The sequence below is a fragment of the Lepidothrix coronata genome, unplaced genomic scaffold (genome assembly GCF_001604755.1).
Source record: "Lepidothrix coronata isolate B3197 unplaced genomic scaffold, Lepidothrix_coronata-1.0 Scaffold318, whole genome shotgun sequence".
Classification (NCBI taxonomy): domain Eukaryota; kingdom Metazoa; phylum Chordata; class Aves; order Passeriformes; family Pipridae; genus Lepidothrix; species Lepidothrix coronata.
In genome coordinates, this window is record NW_016690498.1 from 185,305 (window position 1) to 211,677 (window position 26,373).

The window sequence follows — 26,373 nt, forward strand, 5'->3', positions numbered from 1 at the left end:
CTGCACCTTCACCTGCTTTACCTGCACACTCTCTGCAAGACGACCTATTCCCACGGCTGGGAGCGCCCACACCTTCCCAGACACTCACCCAGTGCTCCGGCCTATCCCCGGGGCCCCATCCCGGGCGTGCCAGCAGCATTCCCACCGCCCAGCCCTCGCTCTCCGGGCTCCCATACCCATCGCGATATGGCACATGGCACGCAACACGGCGGCAGAGGGCACCTGCTACAGCTCCCGGGCCTTTCCCTTCGGCATTAAGCCACACCAGGCTGGAACGTGGCCTCTGGCTGCCGCTCCCAGGGAGCCTCCGACCCCCGGGGAAAACCACGGGGGGCAGCGGGGGCCGCTCCCCGCGGCGGGGGTGCCCGGGGGCGGGATGGGCCGTGCCCGCGCCACGAGGTGCTGACCCTTCTCCCCGGCGGTGCCGCAGGGCCGCGGGCGGGAGGAGCCGGCAGGGGGCTGGAATTATGAAACCGGATCATGGGGGAAACCCCCGGGGCCTCCCCCCACGCCGTACCTCGGAGACCTCCTCTTCCTCCTCCTCCTCCTCCTCCTCGTCTTCCTCCTCCTCCTCCTCGTCGTCGTCGTCGCTGCCGTTGTTGCTGCTCTCGCTGCCGCCGCCGCCGCTCTCGCTGCTGCTGGCCGGCCGGGCCGCCCGCCCGCCGCGCTTCGCCTTGCCCGGCGCCGCCTTCTTCTTCAGCAGGAGGTCGCACACCCGCACCAGCCCCGCCGCCCCGGGCCCGCACGGCGAGGGGGGCGCGGCGGGGCCGCTCGGCCCCTCAGGGGGACCGGGCCCCGCCGTGGCGCTGCCGGCCTCGCCGCCGCCGCCCTCACCGCCTCCCTCCTCCGCCGTCACCGCTGCCGCTACCGCCGCGCCGACCGCTTTCTCCATGGCCGGAGAGGAAGGAAAAGGCGGAGGAGGAGGAGGAGAAGAAGGAGGAGGAGGAGTAGGAGGCGCCCGCGGCCGCTGCTGCCTCGGTCACCTCTAGCGCCGGCGCCGCCGCCGCGCCAACTCTCGCGATACTTCCTGCGGCCGCCGCTCGCGCCGCTCCCGCTCGCCTGGCGCCGCGCGCGCTCCCGCTCTGCCCTCGCGCCGCCCGGCCACGCGCCCACGCCCCTTATGCCCCTCTCCCGTTCCCGGCAACCAGAGCGCGGCGGCGGCGGCGAAAGCCCCTCCTCCCCCGCTTCCTTCCTTTCCTTCCGCCCGCGCCGCCGCCTCGGTCACCGCCCCGGCGCCGGAACCGCCGCGCGCGTCATCACCCTCAGCCCTCACCCCTCGGCATTCAGCCTTCAGCCTGACCCGCTTCGGTGAGGGGAACGGCACCCCCGGCCAAGCCTCCCCCCCCACCGGGAACGTCCCCCGGGAGTGCCCCCGGGGGTCTCCCGCGGTTGCGGCGGTGCCCGGTCAGAGCGGTCTGTGGGGGCAGCGCTGCCCCCCGGGCGTGAGGGAGGGCGCGCGCGCCCATGGGCGGGAAACCCTCCTGAGGGAGCGGCCGGCGGGGACACCCCACAACACGCACAGTTCCGGTTAAAAGCGGTGTTCCCTCACAGAGTGCGTGCAATATGCGTTGAAAGGCAACCTCCCAAACCCCCCTTTAAAAAAGAAACTGTTGGGGCGTCGCTGAAAATGCCGGAAAATAAATTAGTACAAGTGCGGTGGTGAAAGCACAACGCGCAGAATTCCAGTTAAAGGTGATGTCCAGGGAATGACCGGACGTGCCCTGGTGTAGACAAGGTGGTGGTCGGTCAAAGGTTGAATTCGATGGTCTCAGAGGTCTTTTCCAACCTAAATAATTCTGGGGTTCTGTGTTCTTCCATCCAGTGTATTCACACTGGACACTGTGCATTCAAAGGTAACCTCCAAAACCCTGTTTTAAAACAACACTACTGAAAATGCCAGAAACATCAAAATTCCTGTGTCAATTGGACCGTGTGCCTTTAATGACCCCCGTTAACTGTATCACTACACCCCGTTTCCTCCCTCGGGCCCCCAGCCCAGACTTTTCATCCTTAAAATGTCCTCGGGATATTAATAGCATCACCTCCATTGGGGCAGGTCAAGTCCTGCAGTAACCAAGTTAAACATGTTAAGTATAAACGTTAGTTAAATATCTATATATCTCTATATCTCTATAGATATATATAATATATATAATATGTAGTTAATTTAAATATGTCAGATATTTAAATTTGGGCAGTCAATGCATGCTCATTGGAGAAATGGGCTTTTTTCCATTGTTTTTTTTTTAGACCTGTTGGAAATAAAAGATATTCTAACCACAGAAACATGTTGGAAAGGTCAGTCATAGCTCTAATGCACTGGTACGCTACAGACGGTTTGGAATCGGAGTTTCAAGCCAGAAACACCAATTCCAGTTATAACTATTCCAGTTCAGAAGTGGAAAGAGATTGTCGTTATTTGATTATTTGTTACCTCTTTTATTTGGCTGGTGTTGGAGAGCACCACTTTTTTTTTTTTCTTTCATTAAAAATAATGTAAATGCGTTGATTTTTTTGCTGGTTTCTATTGAGGTACAAGCACAGATTAAACATTTGCTATTATTATATATAATATATAAGATATTGTATGTGTTATTTAGCATTTGTGTTGCACATTATTGCTATTTGTTGTCATCACAAGAAGCAGAAAAAAGAACTGTGAGTATAGGTAACCTCAGCCCTACCACCTGAGATTCACTGTGTGGTGTGACAAGGATAAGCGTGGAAAAGTGACCTCGTCCTCATCGTTTAATCCAAGAGGTGACTGACTTCTTGGAGCAAAACACATCTTGGATTCCTTTGGCTGCACAAGCAGCCAAACGGGTTGTCCAAATGCACCAAATTGACCCAGCCGGATTTGGGAAGGGCGGTTGCAGGGCTGGGTTTGACCCTTTGAGCTGTTGGTTGCCCTGGGTCTGTTTGAAGGGTAAGGTGGAAATGGCTGAAGCGTAGTTGTGCCATTAAGCTCTGTTACATTGTGTCACAAATCTGCCTTTAATACTGGGGGCATTCGCACCTAATTCCAGGTATCCATTCAAGCTGTCAGGCTTGGAAAGGCTCCAGTTTCTTGCTAATAAAAGCACCCGTAGTATTTTCTCTCTCTCTGCCTGGTATTCCCCAGCCCCGGATGAGATGGAGGAGTTATTCCCAGCCCCACTTGTGTTGGCACAGGCAGCGTGGCCTGTCGGAGACTGTTTGTTCCGTTTCTTTTATGGGGTGACCTCTGTCCTGTTCAAAGAATGGCGGCTCCTCACCCTGCGCTGCAGAGCAAGGCCTTTTCCTCCGTTTTTGTGAGATCCAGTTTATCCCTGCTCTCCCTGCCACCCTCCTTGGAGCCTCCTGCGCTGGAATGTGTCCAGACAAGGGCGAAGGGCCTGAGGAAGGGTCTAGAGGGTAGGTCATGAGGAGCGGCTGAGGGAGCTGGGGGAGCTCAGCCTGGAGAACAGGAGGCTCTGTGGAACAGCCAACACATTGAAAACCTCTTCTGTGGTGTGATTATCCACAGGGATCTGCTTCCAGTTTCCTATATAGCTGCTGGAAGCAGTGTCATCGTCAAGGTCAGGAAGCAGGGGGAGCGAATTTGTTTGCGATTAATACAGGAACTGGAAAAAGTTTGTAACTTCTTGTATTTTTAACCCAAACTCATGGCTGCTACATCTGCCACGAGGCTACCAAGGTGATTAATCAAATAAACTATAAAATAATTCCAACACCCAAAGCCTGCCATTCTCACTGGTGAATGCACTGGTTATCTTTGACACATACTGTTTTGCAGCTGTTGTTTTTATTCATATCATTCTGGGAATTTTGAAGCCCAAATTGTATTGTTTCAATACACATACCAAAGGGACTGGCTCACTGGACCTCCAGTGAGCATAGCATTGTCTCCCCAAAAAAAGGAAGACCCATCTGAAATGGGAGGCAAAATAAACTAAGGTTAGACCACTGTGAATTATTTTTAATGGAAATAATAAAATCTAAGTTGTTCAGCAATGATGGACTGCTGCCCAAAGCAAAGGGAGAAAGAAGGAAAAAAGCACAAATGTCTCTACTTCAGAAAAGTACTGTTTTCTGTGATATACAATTTAAGATTTGTCTAAAACACTCTAATACCTGTAAATTACATGTGGAAAAGAATGATTAAAAGCTGATTTTATGTAGCCATGACATTTGCTTTAAATTCAATTTTTTACCATCTCTATTTCTGCATTACAGCAAGGTTCCTGTGAGCGTCTCAAGTGCTGTGGCCTTGAGAGTAAAGAAAATGAAGACAATCCAGACAGACTGAGAATTTAAGAACAGTGGTGCTGGCTGGGGAGAAGTGCCTGGAGTTACAGCAGAAGGTAAATTTACATTACTGTTACCACTCAAACTCTGCATTTACATTCCAATTAACACACAAACACTCCCAGTCCTGGTTCTGGATCACCTCTGCCTGCAGTTTGGTGTGGGAAGCCAGGTGATTCTGCCTTTTGGTATACTTATCCATCATAAATGCCACTTGGAAATACACCTATATGTCCTGCTCCAATGTCTTGAGAATCATTTGTATTCCACCTCAAATACCAGTATTACATGTTCTGATAGTTGCCCTTAAAACATCGTGCCAGCTTTGACCACTTCCTCACAGGGAGAACTGGGAAAGGAAAAACAAGTCCAGAAAGCAACCCTTTTAACAACTGATTTGCTGAAGAAACCTGCAAGTGCTCTGTTAAAAAAATAAAGCATTTGTTCTGTAATATGTTTAGTTCTTTGGGAGTCTTAGTTAAGAAACGGCTTGAGCATTTGAAATCCTAAAATGCGTTAGTACTCTGTGAGACTTATATTTTAACATGCACAAATGGTTTTTCAAAGTGTACTTCAGGCTCCTAATTTGCTACACAGGCTTTCAAACTGTTTATCCTTTGTGAGTATAGAATTGAAAAACACCATGTCAAATTGAGGCAAAGGGCATCTGGGTGAGCTTCTGGGTTCTTTCTCATTCTCTTCAGATGCTGTCAGAGGTAAAAGTAGAGACAAGACAAATCACAAGATAAAATGATTTATTTTTTTTTGGTGCATTTTATGCATAAAGGATCTGTAATGCAAAAGTGTAAATGAGACCTCTCAAGCCAAAGCCACCTCGCCTGTGTTTGAATATCAAAGTTTATGTGTCAAATTAATATTTTGCTCTTTGAGGTTTGTTTTATTACTGGCATTTAAGGCAGCATCAACTGTGGACTGCCCAGGAGCCAGCTAGGAGGTTAAACATTTCTTACACTTTGTGTTTTGCCTGATTCTACCAGTCCATAACGATAATTTCTATAGTAACCGCTTTTTAAGTAAACAATTGATTAGTTCTGAAATTAGTCCTTGAAATGGCTTCTCTTAGAGCAGCCTGGGAGATCTCGGTGCAAGCAGCCTTCTGCTGACATGCAGAACAACGAGGTTCAAGCTGGTTTTTTTCTATCTTCATATAAAGTGTGCCTTGAAAATATTTATCCTCCCAGGGTGATTTATCTGTGGACATGGAAGGGAGTGAGAATCTCCGTGTAAAACTTGGTAAGACCTTGGATTCAGGGAAAGCAATGTAAGAAATGCCTGTGATATCTCAAAACGGCACGTCAAGTGGAATAAGAACATTTTTTTGCAGAGTTCACATTAGAACTAGAAGAACTGTCTACAAGCTTTTAGTGGTCTATAATTCCATAACCCCCCCCAGGGTCCCAGGGAGTCTCTGGTTTTCCAACAGAGCCTGCCCTGCCTTGTTTACTGTGTGCTGTTCTACTTACTGGCTCATGCTCCTTATTGCTGGTTCCCGATCTGTGTTAGGGGGCAGTTGGGATACATTTTTTTTTTAGAAAAAGATGAAAACTCGATGTTTCTGCTATTTCAGTTTGACTCAGTAGGTGGAGCTAGAAGCCGGCAATCCTCTCACAGCTAAAACTGATCTCCCTTCCCACCACTATGGAAAAGAAATTTTACTAAAGCTTTTGAGTCTTAAATGTATATGTTCTAAAACAGATATGTATTTTTTCATTCTACAGTAAAAATAAAGTGGTTCTTTTTGTGTGATTTATTTCAGCAGGCTATACAGGGATTTTTTTCCCCGTATGACATTTACAATGCCATTGACTTTAATGCAAGATAATTACAACCTTAGGAGCTGCCTTCAACAGCCTCGTATTCCTGAATGAGTGACCATTTCAATAAGGAGAAAAAATGCCGATGGGGTGAATTTTCCTTTTTGTCACTCGTCATTCTCTTATTTTCTCCTTCATGAATATGAATTGATTTATATTTCTAAAAGAGGAAGTACCTCAAAAGCCAACCAGACATTTACCTGTAGCCGTCTGGTGAGTGAGCCCATGAGTGTGTTGAAAGGTAGGTCTGGATCTTTTATTCTCATTCATAAATTCTGGTACACAGACTCAGCCTGAAACATCCGATTTGTTTTCTCAAGTGTGTCATTTTCAATTATAGACAAGGTATTCATTTCCAGTACTTAACATTGTGTTCCAGAGCTCAGTTTGAACACAAATTCCCAAGCTTACCTTCAGACATCCCTACAGTGTCTCCATGTTCACCAAAGCTCTTAAATGCCACTTCAGTGAGTTTTAAACCGCCTTGGATTCAGCAAAGCACTTCACATGTAGCCTTTAGGTACCTTAATTCCAAATCCTGCAGACCTCTTTGTTAAATAGTGACAGTCACTAGCCAGAAAAGTGGTTGAGAATTTTTGGAATGCTTTATCAGCATTACCTGGTATCTTAAGGAACTTCTCACCTTCTCTATTTCAGCTGTCTTTCTTTAGTTTAAAGAGACCCACGTAAGGACAATGAAAATATTTCTCAACGAGAGTACTTCTAATAGCCTTACACAAATACTTTGCAATAGGAGCACCAAATAAATCCCACATTAATTATTATTAATCGGCAAGTCAAGTTTTCTCTCCCATCACCAGAGAGAGCTGGTCTCATTTTTAGACACATCATTATCGCAAATTCTCTAAAACTGGCTCTTTCTTTGCCCACAGGAGCATTAAATTTTTTTTCAATTTCGAGGTCCACGGCCTCTCTGTGCAAATAGTTTGGTCAGCAGTAGGTGGCAGACATATCCCACGTGAGAGCTTGGAAAAGGCTTCATCAGGCTCGTTCTTATGGAATGCTGGTACCTGTTTGCTCAGGACACACCGCAGCTTTCCCTGCCAGAGCTCTCTTTTAGGAAAGGATTAGGCTCGAACATCAGTTTTAGAGTCATCCCAGTATAACCTGAGCTAGACCTGCTTTTACCAGGTACATTTCCTACTCTTCCACTAATCGGTCTGAAAAGATTTGTGTGATCTGGTGAGAAATAACTTTCTTAAAATATTGTAGAAATATTTTGTGAAAACCTTATGAAAGGATCCAAGGTCCAACCTCCCTTTTACTGAGCTCGCTTTCCAGTGAAGTCAGGTGAGTTTTGGCACTGACTTTGACGTGAACAGAATTAGGCCAATGCTGAATATATTTCAAAATCCGTCACTGAGGACCTGAAGCCGAGTCTCAATTTCACCACTTTCACACAATAATTTTCAGTTCTGATGTTGCATCGTTCTGGATTGAATTTTATGACCAGCTTGAGCATGAAGTTTTCATTTGGTGGGTGGCCAGATAAAATAACCTAAGCCCATGTCAGTGGAGGTTCTGTTTTGTGACACTGGGAATGGCATGGAACATTCTCTAGCCACGAGTCTCTGGGGCCTGATGACATGCATCCCAAGGTTCTGAGGGAACTGGCTGGTGTGGTCTCTGAGCCACTCTCCATCATACTGGAAAAGTCACAGCCGTCAGGGGAAGGCCCCAGTGACTGGAAAAAGGGAAATGACACTCCAGTTTATAAAAAGGAAAGAAAGGAGGAGCAGGGAACTCCAGAGCGGTGAGCCTCACCTCTGTGCCAGGGAAGGTCATGGAGCGGGTCCTCATGGAAGCAATGTTAAGGCATATGCAAGACAAGGAGGTGAGCTGGGACAGCCAGTATGGCTTCACTAAGGGCAAATCATGCCTGACCAGTCTGGTCTCTGTAAAATCATCAAGTCCAACCATTAACCAGTTGGCAATTGCACGAATAAACCATGTTAATTAGCTGTATCCAAAATGTTTCACTGGAAACATCAGAGTTCTGATAAACTTTCATGAAATCCGTGGTTATATTTCCATATTGGTTCCGACAGACCCCCAGGGAAGCAGGCCCTCTGCTTGAGGGATTTCTGTCAAATGATCCAAGAACATTTGTGTTCTGGAATGTCAAAGGATCCATCCCCAAACTCTTTCAGTGCTAACAGCCATGAGGCTGCAGTGCCCAACTGTGCAGCAGGGCCTTGGTGACTGAGACTCGTGTTCAGGTCAGGCTCTCAGCATCTTCAGCCTTGCTGGATTTATCCGGAACGGAGTCTTGAGTCCTAGCTCAGTGCTGGGCTCTCCTCTCTGCCAGTGAGAAATGTGGTTCAACGCCTAATTCGCACAGCTTCCAACTTCCATGCCCAAGGAGCCAGGAATCTGGCAGTCCTAGGCAACCTGCCTAGATCTGCACTGATTTTAAGGGAAGTCTCAATCCTGTTTGCACAGAATAGCTCCCGTGCCTGTACTGTAGACCCCCACTCTGTGTTTCCAGCACTCAAAAGTCAAGGAGAAAAGTCAGAAACCCAGGTTCACTCAAAAGTGAAGGTGTCAGATAAGGGCAATTCCAAATTAATTTTTACAATTGAATTTCCTGAGTTATTCCTGAGGCCTGTGGACAGGTTACAGGTATGCCTGACTGGCAGTATTGCAGCGCTGCTGGTATGAGCAGGAAAGGCCTTTGGGCAGAGAGCAAATATCAAGGACTGTCAGTGGGGCTGGAGGGCACCACAGAGGAACGGCCTCGCGAGTGTAGCCTCGGCCTGATTGATCCGAGGGACAACACTGAAAGCCTCATGGGCAAAGAGCTTGGTAATATTTCTTTGCATGGTTTGAGAAGGATTCTCGGGTTACTGTTCAAATTTAAAAAACCAGACGTCACAGCTGTGCAGAGCCACTGTGCCTGCTGCCTTTTTATAGTTCCCTGGATGTGTGGCCTCTGTTTTTATTGCTTATTTAAGAGAACCACAGGGACCATACAGATCATTGCTAACCTCAATCACAGCTTTTGGTCTCGGGTGAGTCCTGATTCTGGGAATATACTGAGGAGCCTCTCTTTTAAAATCAGCCTTGAAAAGCCTTTCTGGAGGCTTTCAAATTCAGAGAGACTGAATTTCAAATCCTAATCACTTGCCTCCTTTGAAAATCAGAGTTTGCCAGTACTACTCTACAGAAAAACAAACAAACAAACTAACCAAGCAACATTTCCTCTGTTTTGTGCTATTTTTAGTCATTTCCTTAACTCTGGGAATCCCAGGCTTCCGGTGTTACATGTCATAGCGTAACAAATCCAGGTAAAGGAGAATACAGGAAGGAAAACCAGAAGCAATCAGAAGAAAGACAATGTTTTGCTGCTGCTGCAAATCCAGTTCTCTTCTAAGAGATGGTTACATCCTGGTGATATCACTGGGAATCCAACTCACAGTTAAGGAAGTACTGGACCTGGAACTGCAAGCCAGAGCTCACCTAATAAATGTGGTCTGGTTGAATGGTGCTTGAAAAACTTTGAGCTGTTAAAACCAATTGGTATTTACAGCAGAAAAGTACATGTTCTTAGGTTTGACTAACTGACCGTTGTTTCTGAGGCTGAGACAAAAATGTGGAAGTACTTTACCGGGCTTTTGGATTTCACCTGGGGAGACAGGCAGCTCCACATTTCATTCGTGGAGTCTCAGAATTCATTATAGCAGTATAAAAGTGGATTATCTTTCTATCTCAGTGAGTGAATGACAGTGCCAATTTTAAAATGTCTTAATCTGCCTGCTCCAGTAACAAGAACTTAAAATGGATTTACAAACTTCTATTTTCCTGCTAAGGTGCCACTTGAGTCCGTGACTCTCAGCTAAAGAAATACTGAAGGCAGTAGGGAATATATGAGGTAGAAAATGCTATTCTTGCTCCAGGACTTCATTTAAAATAACTATCTTTCCATTTTTCAAAGTTGTCAGGGCTTTATCTTCAGGAATTGTTTGCTCAGGAAGAGAGGAAAGAATAAGAAAAGAATCACTCTCTTTTCTCCTTAATGCTTGAGCATTTACAAGTTGTCTTAAGTAGATGAACTGGTATCTTCTCAAGAAAGAAAGCAATATTAAAAAAACCCAAGGCCATAACGGAAAAAAGCAGCACAAGAGAACAATTATAGCAGCAACACAGATTCTGTTTCTATGGAGATGGACATGAAAGAGAAAATATTTATTTAGCTTGGGAGTTTTTAGGCCAGAATGGGAAAACTGAGAGTTTACGAAGAAAGTAAATGAAAATAGGACAAAATAAGAGTGTCAGCACTGTCAGTGATGCAGAAACGTCAGGGGGGTCACCTGCGCAGTAGCACAAATTTTCCACAAGTCCTACAGCCCCTCTAGACAGCAATGTTTTCAACTCTGGAAGTGTTTCAAGTTGGGAGCAAACCCAGTGGGGCTCCCAAAATCATTGGTTCATTTTCAAACTGCTCTGCTTCTGATTTTAGCAAATACACCTGCTTACACTTACAAGAAAAGTTTGTAGCCATGTTTTTAAATAGATCGGAGATCCTGGATAAATGACTTAAAGGAATTAAAAACAAAAAAACCTCCCAGCATTTCCTTCTCAAAACTCAGAAGTTTTCAGTACCTCTTTTATTGTTAAACCTGAAGTGCATCAGACCTAGGGAAGAAATATTAACAGTCTCCTGCCGAACAAAAGCTTTCAGCCTTGGCTCTTGACTGAACCACGTCCCGTGGCTCTTCTCTCCTGCCAAAGGCCATCAAGCAGCACAGCAGAGCAGCAAAGAAATTGGAAACCGAGTGCCAAAAAGTTTCTAGGGCACAAGTGAACGCACTGGACTCCAAAGGCCTCCGGGCAGTTATGTAAGAGGAAGAAAAAAGATCCCCAGCGACAGTGGTACCATGAACCGAACATCAGTCACACCACCACAGCCACTGCGGTTCCAGAGAGCAGATCAAAGGCTTCAGAAGGAACACTGGAGCGGGAGACCTCCCTGAGGAGGACCTGCTGAACTGAGCAACACTGCACCGTGGGGGTTTCTTTGCCTCTCCTGTTTTGTGTTTAGATGCAATATTTGGATACGCCCATACCAAAACATCACACTAGTTGTGTTTGAGGGACCTTGTAACTACAAATGGATAAAAAGATCCAGCCACTACTCCCCTAGTTTGCGGATTACCTACTTGTGCTGACAGAAAAAAGAGTCACGGGGGTGTGGAGAGAAGAGAGATATTCTGGCAAGTCCCAGAATATGCCAGCTGACACCCTCCCAAAGCACCGAAGGCTCTAAATTTGGGTACATTCAAGCAACTGGCTGTTTAATAGGCAAAGCAAAGCTGTACTTGTACCTGCTGCCAAAGGATCATGTTGGCAACTGGTACTTGGTAAGGAAAATAGCCCCCATCACCACACTGTGGACTTTTGAGACAAATGGGTAAGGATGGTAGAATTCCCTAGGGATCAAATGTACAGAGTTAGCAAGAACAGTCATTCTGGTTGATTCAAAAGTCCTCATTTTAATGACCAAGAACTCTGTAAAACTGCAGACGAGTGGCTGATGCCCCAAGAGGAACAGTTTAGCCTCAAAACTGAGGATGTGCCCAGGAGATACACGTGTATCTCCTGGAGTGCTGTTAGCTACACCTGAGCAGGGCTCTGCCCGTTCTGCCACAGTGATCAAACCCTTTCCATCTTCATGGTTGCTTGTTTTACATTGATGAGTCCATCTCTGTTCAAATAAAAGCCATATATCTGAGGTCTCTGGCTCATTCTGCGTGGGAGCTAAACATCAGTGATAAGAACAGCAAACATCATGCACCAGAGCAGGGAAAAAACATGATACCTGATACCTGTCCGTGTGTCCAGAGCTACAGACATTTATTTAGAAAATGCTGATCATTACAGTTATTAAAAAATGAGCTACTGTCCAATGGAAGAAAGAAATCAAGCAAGGCTCATGTCTGTAGGCACGGGGCTGGAAATGTGAGCTGGCAACACCTTTTCCAGCATTCCCTCACCTCCACCTGCAGTCAGGTGAAAAGGAACATTCTTTTTGCTGGTTCCCTCTGCTTTGGCAGAAGAAAGTTTTACACTTTGAGGAAGAAAAAAGATCGCTGGCTGGCTGCCCTCCTTCCTGTTATCATGAGATATGTAAAAAGCCAAAGCAAAGCCAGGAACAAAACCCCCTCCAAAACAGAGCTGTGGTTACTGGCACAGTATGTCCTAAAGTGTCTCTGGGTTTGGTGTGTGTCTTGTGGTCCACTCACACAGACAAAACTTTGGGTCTTGAAAACAAAGAAGGAACAGCAGTAAATAAAATTGAGGGGGTTACTTGACGTTCTTTTGGTTTTGAGACATCACTTTGAAAAGGACTTACTTTCCAAAAGGGCTCTGGCAGTTGTTCTTATGATGATATATCACATTTGTTAACTCGAGCCATTATAGTACATTTTGGTCCACTTCTTATCTACTCTTTCACTTAGCACGGGCTGGTATGATGCAATATTTAAAAATTGTGCATCCTTTTTTTCTCAGGCCACTTACTCTTGGAATTCCCGTTCTTTGATCCCCCACACCTGGAATAACACTAGTTACCACCTGTAATGTGTGTGAAAATGGATTCATCTCAAAATGCCATTGATGTATTCCTTTCTCCACTAACAGGACAGCTTTGGTTGGAGTGTACACCACACAGAATTGTGTAACAGGAAGCTCAGTAGAATATTTAATATTGTTAAACAAACATGAGCACTGGAGTTCAGCTCCCTCTCTGCAGGTATATGAACCATTGGCATGAAGTACAGGACAGACAACAGAAGATATCTAGAAATAAACATGGACCCTGTATTCCAAACTTACATATTAACTCTAGGGGAACAGGAGTGTTCTTGCTAACACTGCATAATGCTGCAGGGGAAAATTCCAGAGAGCTTTCAAGATGCAACATTTCATATTGAGGCTTTTTCTTGGCCCAAATTTCAGCCTTCCCCTCCAACCTTTGACTGTAGTTTTCTGGAGAGTGCTTTGGTGCAGCTTGAGAGCGTCTCAAGAGCTGTTCTAAGTAATCACTTGCCACTGCCACAGTTTTTTGCCACTTCATGGTTGTCCACAAGGCTTCTAAATGTCTGTTTCTGTCTCACTGAATGCTCCGTTAAGATATGAAAGGAGATGGTTCTTTGATACATGGACAATAAAATAATTACAGACTGAATCATTTAACCAGCTCTTTCCTGGGATTTTGTTAGGTTAAAGCAGCACAGGCCTGAAAAGTCCAAGTTGTTCATCATAATTCCCATCATTCAGCAGGAAGGTGGGATTTTGCTACAATTACCTGAAAGTAATCCCAGTGTCTAATATTATGACATTCCTAACATTGCTTTTCTGCCAACCTGGCTTTCCCTCCACCATCCTTCATGTAAGAGGTATCCACATAACCTTTAATTCCCAAAACAGAGCCTTGTTCCTTTAAACCACTAACAGGAATGCTGTTCTTTACCTACAAAAATCTCAGGAGCAGACTTGGCAAAACACAAATCTCTTTTGAAACAGCAGCAGCCAGTAGAAATTTCATTGTATCAAACTGTTCTGTGAACTCATTTAAGGTTCGTGTGGTTATTCCTGGAGAACAGAACGGCCTTTCCGAAACACAAGATGCATTGCCCTGGCATTTTCCTCAGTGGAGGTTGCCTTCAGGTATTTTATGCTTAGACATGTCATTTGATTTATTTCGGGCACGTTTAAAAGTTTGCTCTCAGGAGCAAAGTGAAGTATTTTTTTAATTTATTTTTTCAGATTTCCAGAAAACTGAAAACTGATCTGTTCTCGCTACTTCCATTAGGAATAAAACAGGGTTACAGCCAAAATGCCCAGCTGGGGAGAGAAACAGAGTAGAAAAGGGAACCTTAAGGACAGAGCAAGGAGCTGCAAGACAGAACACAACCTCCAGTTGTGTGGGTTGACATCCGGACACTGGGGAGCTAAATTCATTAAATAAATCCTAGTATTCCCCACTGTGGAACTACATCACTTTGCACTCAGTAAGGATCCAACCTTATACCTGTTGGGGTTTTTTTGAAGCCTCTCACTGAGTGTTCTAGAAAAATCATTTCAATTTTATTCCATGTCCTGGAGCTCTGTGCAAACTGCACAATTCTTCCTGTGTCTGATCTCCTAAGTTACTGACTAATGAATAGGACATTTTCAGAGAGGAAAGTGGGGCTTAATTAAGAGATTACTCTTGGGAGGATGTCAGTACAAATGAGGAATTGCAAAAATTCTGAAATGACAGCCCTTGCACATCTACCCATGTGTTTGGCTGTTTTTATGGACCCTGGTGAGCAGCAGCAGCACTCACAGAAAACCAGAACATGACCTAACAAATCAAATGCTCAGATCAGCCCTAGATGTCTAGATGNGAGCCATCTCGTCTTCTTAAAGTGATTTAAAATTAAAATTCTCTAATTTCAAGTGGACAAAGTCCCGTCTGGGTGAGTTGTTACTGCACAATACCAACCTGCTTTGCTTCTGAACAAATACTAGCAAAAAAAAAGGCTATAGGATTAGCCCTGATGACTTTTTCATCTGATGCCTTGAACTCCTTGTTTGTCATTTGATAAGGAAATTTACGCAAAACTTTATCTTTTTGGGTGCTGGAAGGTTCGACCTCTTCGGGACAAAAAGGCCCAGAGTAACAACACCTAATAAATAACTAATATCAAATTCATTTTTGGCAAGGGCAGCCCAGGTTTTGTAATCTTCTTCGGACCAGATGGAAATGTACAAATGCCAGCTCAAGGGTTAATGTTTTACAGGCACAGCTAGTAAAGGGTATATAAGCACATGCTCTCCCTTCGCTCTTCCTAGCAGTTCTGAGCAATTTTGCTCACATCATAATCTGAAACCATGAAGTGGTTAACGTTAATTTCCTTTATTTTCCTCCTAAATTCGGCCAGATGCAGGAATCTGCACAGAGCTGCACGAGATGCAGGTAAGAAAGGACTAATTAGTTGTCTGGGGAGTCTTTGTTCTATCAATTTAATGCCTTTAATGCAGTTTGGCAAACAAGGAAGAGCTGGGTATCTGCAGACAAACGGACAAGAAAGGTTGCCTCGGCCAAGGATGAGTCGAAGTTCTTATGCTCTTAAGTGTAAAAGTTGGGTGAATGCTGAACCCTTGTGACAGTGTGGCCCGTGGTGCCCAGAATGTGCAGCACAGCCGGAGTGGCAGAGCATCACTGTTCTCTTTGCTTTCCTTCCTAGACCACAAGAGTCAGATTGCCCGTCGCTACAATGACCTGAAGGAAGAGACATTTAAGGGAGTGTAAGTGAGCGTTCAGCTTCCATTTTCTGCTTGGTTTTTTTGTCTCTGTTGATATTGTCCCAAAAAGGGAGACTAAGACACGCAGTATGAGCTCGTGAGGAGCGTGGATGTCTCACTGAAACACTGAGTTAGCCTCTTACTGTTACTGTGCAAAGCCTATGAATATTCTAAGACCTGCAAAAGTCATAATGACTTTCTTGCTCTCCGGGAAAAGAACTCCCTGCAAACCTTAGGAAAAACCTCTGTTCCTTATGTGAAAATAAAATATACATGAGGAATATAGGTTTGATATCCTTAGAATGTAGAGAAATTATGCTGGATTGAGACGTTGCCAGAAATGTCACAAACAAACCACCAATCTCAAAAACCAAACCTGCAATGGGTTTTCTGAGACAGTTCAGTGATTTCTGTTTCAAATTGGATTTGGGAAAGGCAGAGGGCTCTGACAGGAACATAAGTAGTGAGAGAAGACAGCCTGAAGATCATAATTTGTAACAGTGGCCAAATCCAGTTTAGGTTATGGCATTTATGAATATGCTGGTAAAAGTGGCAGAAAACTCCAATCAACAGTCTTTTCTGGTTTATTCCTAATGTATTATTCAGGATTCTGGTTTTGGGAAGTAAGGTTAAAAACATGTTCAGAAGGGAGGTGAGAAGAGGAAGGATGTGGGATCTGGCAGGATGCTCTTCCTGGTACCCTGGTTAACCTTTGTGCATGTCATTTGACCAAACAAGTTTAATTCAGAAGCACCTTTGAGAATCCTGACTGAGATGTTTCTCAGCTTCATATTCACACCTGTGTTTTGTGTTTCAGTGCCATGATCACATTTGCCCAGTACCTCCAGAAATGTTCCTATGATGGACTGTCTAAGCTGGTGAAGGATGTTGTTGATTTGGCACAAAAATGTGTGGCCAACGAGGATGCTCCCGAGTGCACAAAGCCACTGGTAGGCAGTGAATCCTTCCATGTTGTGTTCCTCCTCGCTCTGTGCAGCTGCCAGGCTCACCCTTGCTGAGGGTTTGTACCTGAACCTCTCAGGTGTGGCTGCTGGCATCAGCCAGTGCTCAGCTTTTAGTGCTCCAACAAGGAACTTGGTTTTGTCGCGTTCTAAAACCCTGCCTTTCAGAAGTGCCCAAATGATCCGTGGGACCTTATACTGGAGACCAAACACCACAGCTTGGCACATTAACTTTAGCATTGCCTGGAAAGAAGTGTTGGCATTTAGTACAAAATCCCAGCCGTAAAGTACAGGCCTAATTCTAGGTATTAAAGTGACCCAACTGCGTGGGTCACCTAGATATTGGTTCTCCCTAGAGGCTTCCCAAGCTGCTCATTACACAGAATATCAAATCTTTCCTTGATAATTCTGAAAATTCCTTTTAGTTGGATTATAAGTAAAAGGAGATCATTGTCTTGCACAGAGTATTTTAGATTATAATTAACGTTTTTTCAAAAAAGCATAGGAACAGTTTGGATATCAGATCACATAAAACTTCATAAGATTGTGTGAAAAACAGTAGATTATTTTGATTTATGGTCTAAATCTTAAACAGTACAAACATATTTGCTATTCAGCCTGGGCTTTCTTTTGCAGATAAACAGAACATACATCCCCCTGTCTGTAAACACTAATTCTGACCCCTGGCATCTCCCTTGCAGCCCACCATTTTCCTGGACAGAATCTGCCAAGTCGACCAGCTCCGCGACTCCTACGGTGACATGGCTGACTGCTGTGGGAAAGCTGACCCCGAGAGAAACCAGTGCTTCCTGTCCTTCAGAGTTCACCACCCAGACTTCATTCCTCCATACCAGAGACCTGCTGCCGATGTGATTTGCACCCAGTACCAGGACAACCGGGTGGGACTCCTGGGAAAGTAAGGAAAATGGATACTTCTGCTTCCTTACACTTATCACATTCTCTCATTGCATGCAGGCTTTTCCATTCAGAATGGGGGTTAAGGGATCACATTTTATACATCTCGGGTGACTTTTCTTCTCCAAAACCCCTGAAAGCCCACGGCCTTTCAACATTTATTTAATAACTTGGTTACTCCAGCTTCCCACTACCCCCGTTGTAATTGGCAAGAATGAAGAAAGATAACAGTACAAAGAATAAAAATTGGCAGTAAAATCTTGGTGAAAGGGCCACAGATGAATTTTTCACACTGAAAATCAGAATTTTCAAATATTTGACAATGCATTTTTTAAAAAGCAGACATACATCAAACCAGGTGGCAGACAACATCAGGAGTTCACCCTTCCGTCACTTTACTGAGTCCTGTGGGGTTTAGCAGAGCATCTCAGGCTTTATGTCAGGAAAGCAGATTGCATATCTAAACTGGAAAAAAAAGTTAGAGAAGCTGCAAGAGATTTAAGGCTGTTTGCTGTTGTCGTTGGAACATGGAACTTAGGTTTTCCTCTTCCTTCCAGTTTCGTCTACACTGTTGGAAGGAGAAACCCCTTCCTGCACGCCCCAGCAATCCTGGGTCTGGCTGCTGAGTATGAAAATGCCCTTAAAATCTGCTGCTCAGAGAGCGATATTGGTACTTGCTTGGATGAAAAGGTACGGCAGACTTGTCTCTGTGGATGGACACTAAGCAACTGAGTGAGAGACAGGCAGGATTTTGCTGTTCACGCAAGTCTTGGCACGAAGAACTTGCAGAGACAGGTCAGGAGTGATCCCACGTGTTGGATGTGATCCGTTGAATGTGACAATGTGCACTAAGCAACTGAGTGAGAGACAGGCAGGATTTTGCTGTTCATGCAAGTCTTGGCACGAAGAACTTGCAGAGACAGGTCAGGAGTGATCCCACGTGTTGGATGCGATCCGTTGAATGTGACAATGTGCCCCCTGTCCCCACAGGCATCTGTCATCAAGGACAGAGCCAAGGTGATCGGGGTGCAGCAGCAGCACGGGTGCCGCGTCCTCGAGAAGTACGGCGAGAGAACCTTCCAGGCAGAGTAAGTTTCACCTCTTTATAAGGAGTGGGCTTGTCAGCCTGAGAGTGAGGACTAGGAAAAAGCTCAGCTGCGGGAGTTGCAGAGCAATGAAATTGTCTCTGGAACAAATCCAGGAGATGCAGGGTTAAATGATGGAATGTCACTCGGAACCAGAGATTCCGGTGTGTTTGATCCATATTTGTTCCAAAGCTGTGCCCCATTCCAATGCCCACAGCTTATCACTGTTCAGCAAAGTAGGTTGCTGGTTTGAACCTTAAAGCAATGAGAAAGTCAAATTTGGCAGAATCACAGTTGTTAAAAGATTGAGAAAAACTTTTACAATTAAGAAGTGGATCCCCTGCCTGAGCAGAGAGAACTGCTTCTGTGACCAGCCTGATACACTAACATTGACTAGGATTACCTTACAGATATAGTCAGCTTTTATTTAAAGTTTTAATCAGGACTATATCCGTCTGTGCCAAGAATCTGGAGTGCTTTCCAATCACTCAAGAGTGATGGGGAATTCTAGGGTGCGATTCTTACACAGACAAGAACCACCAGAAACCTGTTTCTTTCTGGCTATTTTTAAGGAGCTCTGGTTTACTCTAGCAGCTGTCAGTGCCCTTTTTTTTAGCCACCAGAAATTAGATAAGAAGAATGAATATTTCATTGGAAGAATCCTGACCTTCCACATCACGTGTTAGTGACTTGCAAGGTTTCTGTTCCCCACGCTGCTTTAAAACAAGGGTATTTTTCTCCTTTTCTCCCCAGAAAACTTGTTCGCATGAGCCAGAAATACCCCAAGGCTCCGTTTGCAGAACTCGTCAAGATGGTCCACGAGGTGAAGGATGTCTACAGAGAGTGCTGCGAAGGGGACATGGTCGAGTGCGTGGATGACTGGGTAAGCTCACTACTTCAAACAAATGCTTACGTACTTGAAAAATGTTCAGAAGGATAATAATTTGTGCAGGCATTCACAGTGCAGGGAACTCACACTTGTGCTCAACACTGCTGGAAGGTTCCTCAGGCACTGAAAAACTCAGGGTCAGCTCAGCTGTTCCTGGAAGTAGGTTTTGGCCCAGTTCATGATCTAGCCCTTAAGGATCACGAGGGCAAGGAGCTGTTGCTTGCAGCAAGTGTGTTTGGCTGAAATCAAAACATTTATCAGGGAAGTTGTTTGATGGTATTTACTCCCTTTAAATCAACCATAAACAAAGGAAAAGGCAGCAGAGGCAAAAGGGCCACATTTTTTTTTCCTGTTCTGTCAGGTGCACTGCCATTAATCCAGCTTTCCTGTAGTGCCAATGAATGCTAGAGAACAGATTAACAAATCTGTGCAATGGTGACATGATTTCAATACATCCTGGCTGACTGAAACTTGGGCACACTTGTTGAACCAGCTGGTGTCCAGTGCTCTGGGGTTTTATCATGTTTCGTCCTCTGCCAGAGCTGGGCATCTGTCAAGACTGACAAGATCCATCAGGTGTCCTTGTGACAGAGCACTCAGTGACTTGCCTTGGTTTTCCAGAGTTTGGATTCTCCGAGTTTCTAGGATCAGGGAGGGAACCCTTCACCCTGAGCCTGTGAACGTTGTGTTTAGCACACACAGGACGTGCTCCCTCTTGTATGGAGACAGCATTTCTTTAGGAAAGTGCTAAGTACATAGGTGACCTGAATGAAAATGGGAGAGTCCAAAACAGAGAGAGGAGACTGATTAATTAATGTCTTTAAATTATTATTTTATAGCTTGTCTGATACTATGTTTTAATTTTACAGTCAGAGCTCGTGAACTCTTTGTGCTCTAAACAAGATGTTTTCTCAAGTAAACTCAAACCCTGCTGCGAGAAGCCAGTTGTGGAACGGACCAGTTGCATCGTGGAAGCAGATTTTGATGAAAAGCCTGACAATCTTCCTTCACTGGTTGAAAAATACATTCAAGATAAGGAAGTGTGTAAAAGCTATGAGGCAGGCCACGATGCATTCCTGTCAGAGTAAGTAGTGCCAAAAGCATTCCAAGCTCATTGTCTGCCTGACTGGATCCCACCTGCAGAGCTGTCCTTGTTACTGTGTTGTGCTTGATGCAAGCAGCCCGTTGTTCAGGAGCTCTAATTCTGTCTGCTCGTGTGCCTTGCAGGTTTGTCTATGAATATTCACGGAGACACCCCGAGCTCTCCACAACATTGATTCTGAGGGTTGCTAAGGGATATGAAACACTCCTGGACAAGTGCTGCAAGACAGACAACCCTGCTGAGTGCTACGGACACGCTGTAAGTGTAAAGCTTTGTTTGCAGATTACTGGAATGCTTGGTTGGTACTTGCCATGAAAGTACTCAGCTGGGGTTGAGAAGCTCCTATGGAAGAGCAGACAGAAAGCTTTGGAGAGTCCAGTCCCAGGGGAAATCAGCGCTCTGATAGGACATGAAGCAGGCCAGGGCCAATGGCAAGAATACAGGGTTTTTCTCAAATCACAGAGTAACATTTCAGACTAGGGTGATTCAACTGCCTGATGCCTCTGTCTCTCTAAAGTGATTCTACTTGCCTTGAAGACAACAGTTGATAGCTGAATTATTCTATGGGCTCCATGGCCTGCACTGCTTATGGATTGTGGCTGCTCATGGATTGTGATGGGAATGTACAGGACCAGCTCACATAGAGACACCTAAACTTAGGTCTCTTAATCTTCAACTCAATCACACACAAGACACGACACAAGTTGAGCCCCTGACAACTTTGGCTAAGAGGTAGAAAGACTTCCCCTCATGGCTGATAATCCTATACTTGAAAAATATTAACTTGATTTTAACAAACATAAACCCCCACTGCTTAGTAAGTAAGTCCAAGAGATAATTAATATAAATTAAATTTCAAAAATGCGTCTGCTTTCTTGAAGGGAATTTCTGTTAGAACTTGAGACCCACAAGGGAATCAAGTCCTGCCTACGCCATCCTGGCTGTACAGAAGTGATCAACCTTGCAAAATGAGTATTTTGTAGTTAATAAGGTTTAGGGGAGGTATTTGTATGACTTTTACCAACAAGTCCTGCTCTAATGTTACTGATAAACTTGCGCTTGTTTGCAGGAAGAGGAACTGAACAAGCACATCAAGGAAACTCAGGAGCTTGTGAAGACAAACTGTGACCTTTACAATACCCATGGCAAGGGAGACTTCCTTAAAGGGTGAGCATTTCCTGATAAATATTCTGGAGAGTAATCAACTATGCTGGCAGCTTTGGGCAAATTGATTTGTCTTCAGAGGTTAGCTCTGCTCACATTCGAAGAATGCTCTACTAACAGTCATTTTGATTTGACTTTGTCAGAATTCTGGTCCGCTACACTAAGAAAATGCCCCAGGTATCAACCGACACCTTGCTTGAAATTGGGAAGAAAATGACAGACGTGGGCACCAAGTGCTGCAGCCTTCCCGAGGAGAAGCGCTTGGCTTGTTCTGAGCGCTACGTGAGTACATGCATTTATTCTTCTCCCTTCTCCTCTCGGAGATTTCAGTTCTCAAAAGTACTGGGTTCTGGTGAGCGAGCAAACTCACAGTGATTTTTCATCGACACCGCGCTAAGCATCTAGCTAGCAGAATTCCAGGTCTGTTCATTTTTAATGGATGAGAGAGCCTCAGTGGATGTTTGAAGGTAGCTTGGGAAAATTTTACTTAAACTTTTCTCTCCCTCAGAAAGCAAAAGGAAGTTCATAAAATCACAGAATCATGAGTCACAGAACATGAACCCATCGAATGGCCTGGGTTGGAAGGAACCTTAAAGATCATTGAGTTCTAACCCCCTGCCGTGGTCAGGGACATCTTCCACTAGACCAGGTTGCTCAGAGCTCCATGACTGAGTCTGGGGCAGGTTGCATTTGGAAAAGCAAAACAGTTTCCTAAAAACCCCAGACTTACTGGTTGTAGCCCAACACCCAGACTGTTAGCAGATAGGAAATGCCCAACTCCAGGAATATCTATTTATTTTAAATTTTAAACCAATGCCATTTCCCAGCAGGTGTTAGATCCGACGGCTTCCACTTCCAGTGATGCTACTGTGACACAAACATCACCTAGTTGTTCTGCTTCTGGGAAAAGTGTAACTCACCTTTGTCCTTTTCTTTTCAGCTGAGCATCGTGATTGAAAAAATGTGCAAGAAACAGGAGAGCACACCCATCAATGACCAGGTCACACAGTGCTGCAACGAGTTCTACTCTTACAAGAGACCATGTTTCACTGCCATGGGCGTGGATACGAAATATGTGCCTCCCGCATTCGACCCGATGATGTTCAATTTTGATGACAAGCTGTGCAGCGCTCCTCCTGCCGAGCGGGAAGAAGGCCAGCTGAAGTAAGCTCCAAGAAACACTTTGTAGGAAAACCTGAGAAGCGTAGCACTTTTTGAGGGGGTGCAGAAGGAAGCTCCACTAGTGACAGAGAAAAGCAGATGGAACTACGTGTCTGCACTGACCTGGTCAGTGTTTAACATCATGCAGTTTGGAAGAGGCAAAATAGGGGTTTTTTTTCAAATAAAATCACTCTCTTAACTGACAAGTTTTAGGTAGGTCCACTGCCAGTTCAAGTCTTAAGATGTACTTAGATAAGACAACATACAGATCATTTCCTTAAGTTTCCCCCCCCGTAGGTGGGTTAACACAAAACAAAGAGGTGGTTGTGTAAGACTGGGAGTTTGGAGTCACCAACAGGCACAGGCTCCTCTAGGCATGACCAGAAAACCCCCATAAGTGAGCTGTACCTGGTTAGAATGGGGTCTTTTGAAATGAGGCACCCAGCTACAACAGGCAGCATTAACTGTGTCCTGTGGCTTTGCTTCCAGATTGCTCATCAACCTCATCAAGCGCAAGCCCCAGATGACAGAAGATCAAATAAAGGCAATTGCTGGGGGTTTCACTGCCATGGTGGAAAAGTGCTGCAAGGCAGCAGACGTTGACACGTGCCTCGGGGAAGAGGTAATTCCTATCTTCTTTTTTTAAAAAAAAGCCCAAACCTAACCACAGAAAAACCCCAATCCAAAAACACATACGGGAAGCTGGAAACTGTGCACTGGAAAAGTGGTTCTGCAAACTGCTCTGGCCACTTGTCTGCGTGCCCTTACAGTACATGTGCAGAGCATAACATATACCTTGGCTGTGCAGATTGTAGTCATTAAAGAATTTCATTGGAAAGGTTGTGTAAGGGTAATCTAGTCCAATCATCTGCTCGAAGCACATCTAAATAAATCTTAGATTAGATAAAGTTCTTCAGGACCTTGTCAGAAGAGTTGAGTATTTACAAGCTGCAGTTGAAAAGTATCCGTTTAAATTTAAATATCCATTCAATTTAAACTTGATCCCTAGCATATGTAAACTTCCTTTTGTGCTGCAGATCCTTACCAAACTCTGGGACTACCAGTAAAAAGTGCATGTGGATCAGTTATCAGAACTGCCTAGCAAATACAGATATATTGGCAGGGGGAGTTCAGCTGATTATGCCACAGGAAAAGTTTTATATGGAGCCATATTGCATTCCCAGGAAGTATAAATGACAGTTTCCAATAGCACCCTCATTATCATGTAAGGCATAGAACTCTACTACTACTATCTTGCACTGCTTATTGACTGAATCCTCTTTTATTTATATCCAAAGTATTGCATAGGTAAACGTATTAGGAAGACTCAGGAAAGAATTATTTTGTCTCTAATCCACTCCAAAAGCTTCTTTTCTACCTTGGCAAAAAGGAAAGATACCCAACATCCAGGAGCAGATAGATTATGGGGTCAGGAGGTACCATTAGAATGATCCTTTGAACCACAGTTCAGGCACAAGTTTAAGTTTACAGCAGTTGCTGCTCTTGGTTTCTCTCTCATCACTGTGTGTGTTCCTTTTTCTAGGGTGCAGCCCTAATAGTCCAGAGCAGAGCCACATTAGGAATTGATGGTTAACCCAAGGTAGGCGACAGCAATAATGCACGTTATCTTTGTCTGTCTGTCTGCCCCTCCCTGCCCACCCTTCCAGCCACTTAACTCCTCTGTCCCCAAAAAGTATCCAGCTTCCCTTTCACCACCGCCTCTGCTTTCTCTAATGGATGTTTTACCACCTGCCATTGCACAGGACACAAAAAGTTGAAGTACTACCAGTATGCTGCCATTTTACCAAATACTCCTTTTTGTCTCTCCAGTCTAGGTTGCCAGTGGGAAAAGTATGAAGAAAAAAATCCCTTCTTTGTAACTTCTCCCACCCCTTACCCTTTTTCCTTTGGTACTGAATGAATATTTCATGACTCTTCTGGTTTTTGTCAAACTATGTGCTTTTCCAGAAACTTTTCAATTCCTTTACTTTGAAAAAAAAAAAAAAAAAAAATAAAAGCTTTATAAAACTGCATCTGACCTTGTCTGTTGGTGACTACCATAAGGCAAAGCTCTGCAGTGCTCCCTACACCAAATGGTAGCTCTAAGTAGAATACATGGGCAGGGATTCCATATTCCAGATTTTTGTTTTCTTTATTGCTCTTGGAAAGTTTGTAAGAAAGAATATGAAAGGTGGTAAGATATTTAGCCAGACTTTAATACTCTGATTCTACTGCAGGTTCATTTTAGGCTTTACTTCAGCCATTATAATTACATACTTAAGGGAAGGTTCAAAGGTACTGTTTAGTCTAAATAAATTTATTAGCAAGGAGCTCTTATTAAAAAGGGATTATTATTACATCAGCCACAAGTCAAGTATCTCTTCACTTGCAAAGAGTTGCAAACAGCACTGACTTTAAACACTTTTCATGTCTCAACTTGTTTTTAAAAAAACTTCTAAAATTTTCTCCTGAAAAGCCCACCACCTAAATCATGTCCTTCATCGCAGGAAGCTCCCAAGGGAGACATTTCCTGGTCCTATGCCACCAAAGCAGTGTGATTTTCTAGTACATATTTCTTGTCAGCCCATGACCACAATCCCCCCAAGTCTTCAACACTTTAACAGGGACCCTTGCACTGCTAAAAGAGCCCTTTGTGTAACAAGGCATTTCACAAGGGCAGGTTTCTTGGCCTTGAAACGCTTCGTGCCTGGAGTTCTTGAACTGGGAGTGCTCTCCAGGCCATAGGGTTAAATATTTAAGGTACTGGCTTGAAAACTGAAGAGAAAGACTCATCAATCTTGTTACAGTTGAAAGGTTTGAACATTCAATCACTCTGAGTCATAGTTACGTGTCGGTTTAGAGAGTTGACGTGACCCCAAGGCATTCACAAACATTCCAACTTTTGTGAATTTGAGGAAGAATCATTTGGCAGTTTCAGTTCAGCTTTTCCCCTTAGCTTAAAGGAGCACAAACAGTCCTTATAAAGACCATTCTCATATCTAATTAATCCAAAAACGTGACAGTCATTCACTGCAGCTAAAACCAACCTGCTCTAGGATGGTGAGGCTGTAGTGAAGTGGGACAGGTTAAGCCTGTTGGTGGCAGGGATTCTGAGGCACAAAAATCAGTACCAACCCCACAAATCTGTCAAAAACCTTGAGTTTCTCATTAGATTTCCAGCTGCTCCTCACACCATTCCACATCACGATTCCTACATGTGCCCCTTCCTTTCCTGTCACAACTGGTGTGGCTTTTCAGCTGATCAATTCCAAATGCAAAGCAGGTTAAGGATTCCATCCAGCTTTAGTAATTGAAAATGTGTTTATAATTCATGTGTCTGTCATTTTACTGGCTCCAGAGAGATACAGCATTAACAGAGAGATTCTTTCCAGAGAAGGAGGAGGGCAGGGTGGAAATCCGAGTAGTGAAACTCACAGGGTAGAATTCTGTCCTCTGACCAAATTGCACTTTAAATGAAACCTTGACATCCCACGGAACAGTCCTCCTGGAACACCTGGCAATTTATTCCCAACCCCGGGGCCACGCCGAGCACCCAGTGCACTTTCCACCCACATGCCATTGGCACAAAACTCGTACCCAGTATGTCCTCACAAGCCAGAAACAAATGGGATCGAGAGAAGCACTGCCAGAAAAGCAGTGA

At 44.6% G+C, this 26,373-nt stretch overlaps 2 protein-coding genes and 1 long non-coding RNA gene across 4 annotated transcripts in view; 2 read left to right on the forward strand and 1 right to left on the reverse strand.

Annotated features, from left to right (window-relative positions):
* Nucleotides 1-587, reverse strand: part of ANKRD17 (ankyrin repeat domain 17) — a 69,855-nt gene extending 69,268 nt beyond the window's left edge. The window contains exon 1 of one of the 2 annotated variants that reach the window (XM_017837944.1): nucleotides 518-587. The gene's annotated coding sequence lies outside the window, so the exon portion shown is untranslated. The remainder of the gene's footprint in view (nucleotides 1-517) is intronic. The other variant, XM_017837945.1, reaches the window with a different exon arrangement.
* Nucleotides 588-1,560: 973 nt separating this feature from the next.
* On the forward strand, nucleotides 1,561-14,139 carry LOC108508828. Its single transcript, XR_001878517.1, has 3 exons — nucleotides 1,561-1,692; nucleotides 4,216-4,343; nucleotides 13,721-14,139. It is a non-coding gene; the product is annotated as an uncharacterized LOC108508828 (long non-coding RNA).
* Nucleotides 14,140-14,964: 825 nt separating this feature from the next.
* Nucleotides 14,965-24,708, forward strand: ALB (albumin). The gene is made up of 15 exons (XM_017837960.1): nucleotides 14,965-15,105; nucleotides 15,377-15,437; nucleotides 16,252-16,384; nucleotides 17,098-17,312; nucleotides 17,869-18,001; nucleotides 18,302-18,399; nucleotides 19,150-19,279; nucleotides 20,155-20,369; nucleotides 20,513-20,645; nucleotides 21,457-21,554; nucleotides 21,695-21,833; nucleotides 22,492-22,715; nucleotides 23,202-23,334; nucleotides 24,256-24,312; nucleotides 24,543-24,708. The coding sequence occupies exons 1-14, from the start codon at nucleotides 15,021-15,023 to the stop codon at nucleotides 24,304-24,306; spliced, it is 1,848 nt and encodes a 615-aa protein (XP_017693449.1). The 5' UTR covers nucleotides 14,965-15,020; the 3' UTR covers nucleotides 24,307-24,312; nucleotides 24,543-24,708.
* Nucleotides 24,709-26,373: the final 1,665 nt, after the last annotated feature.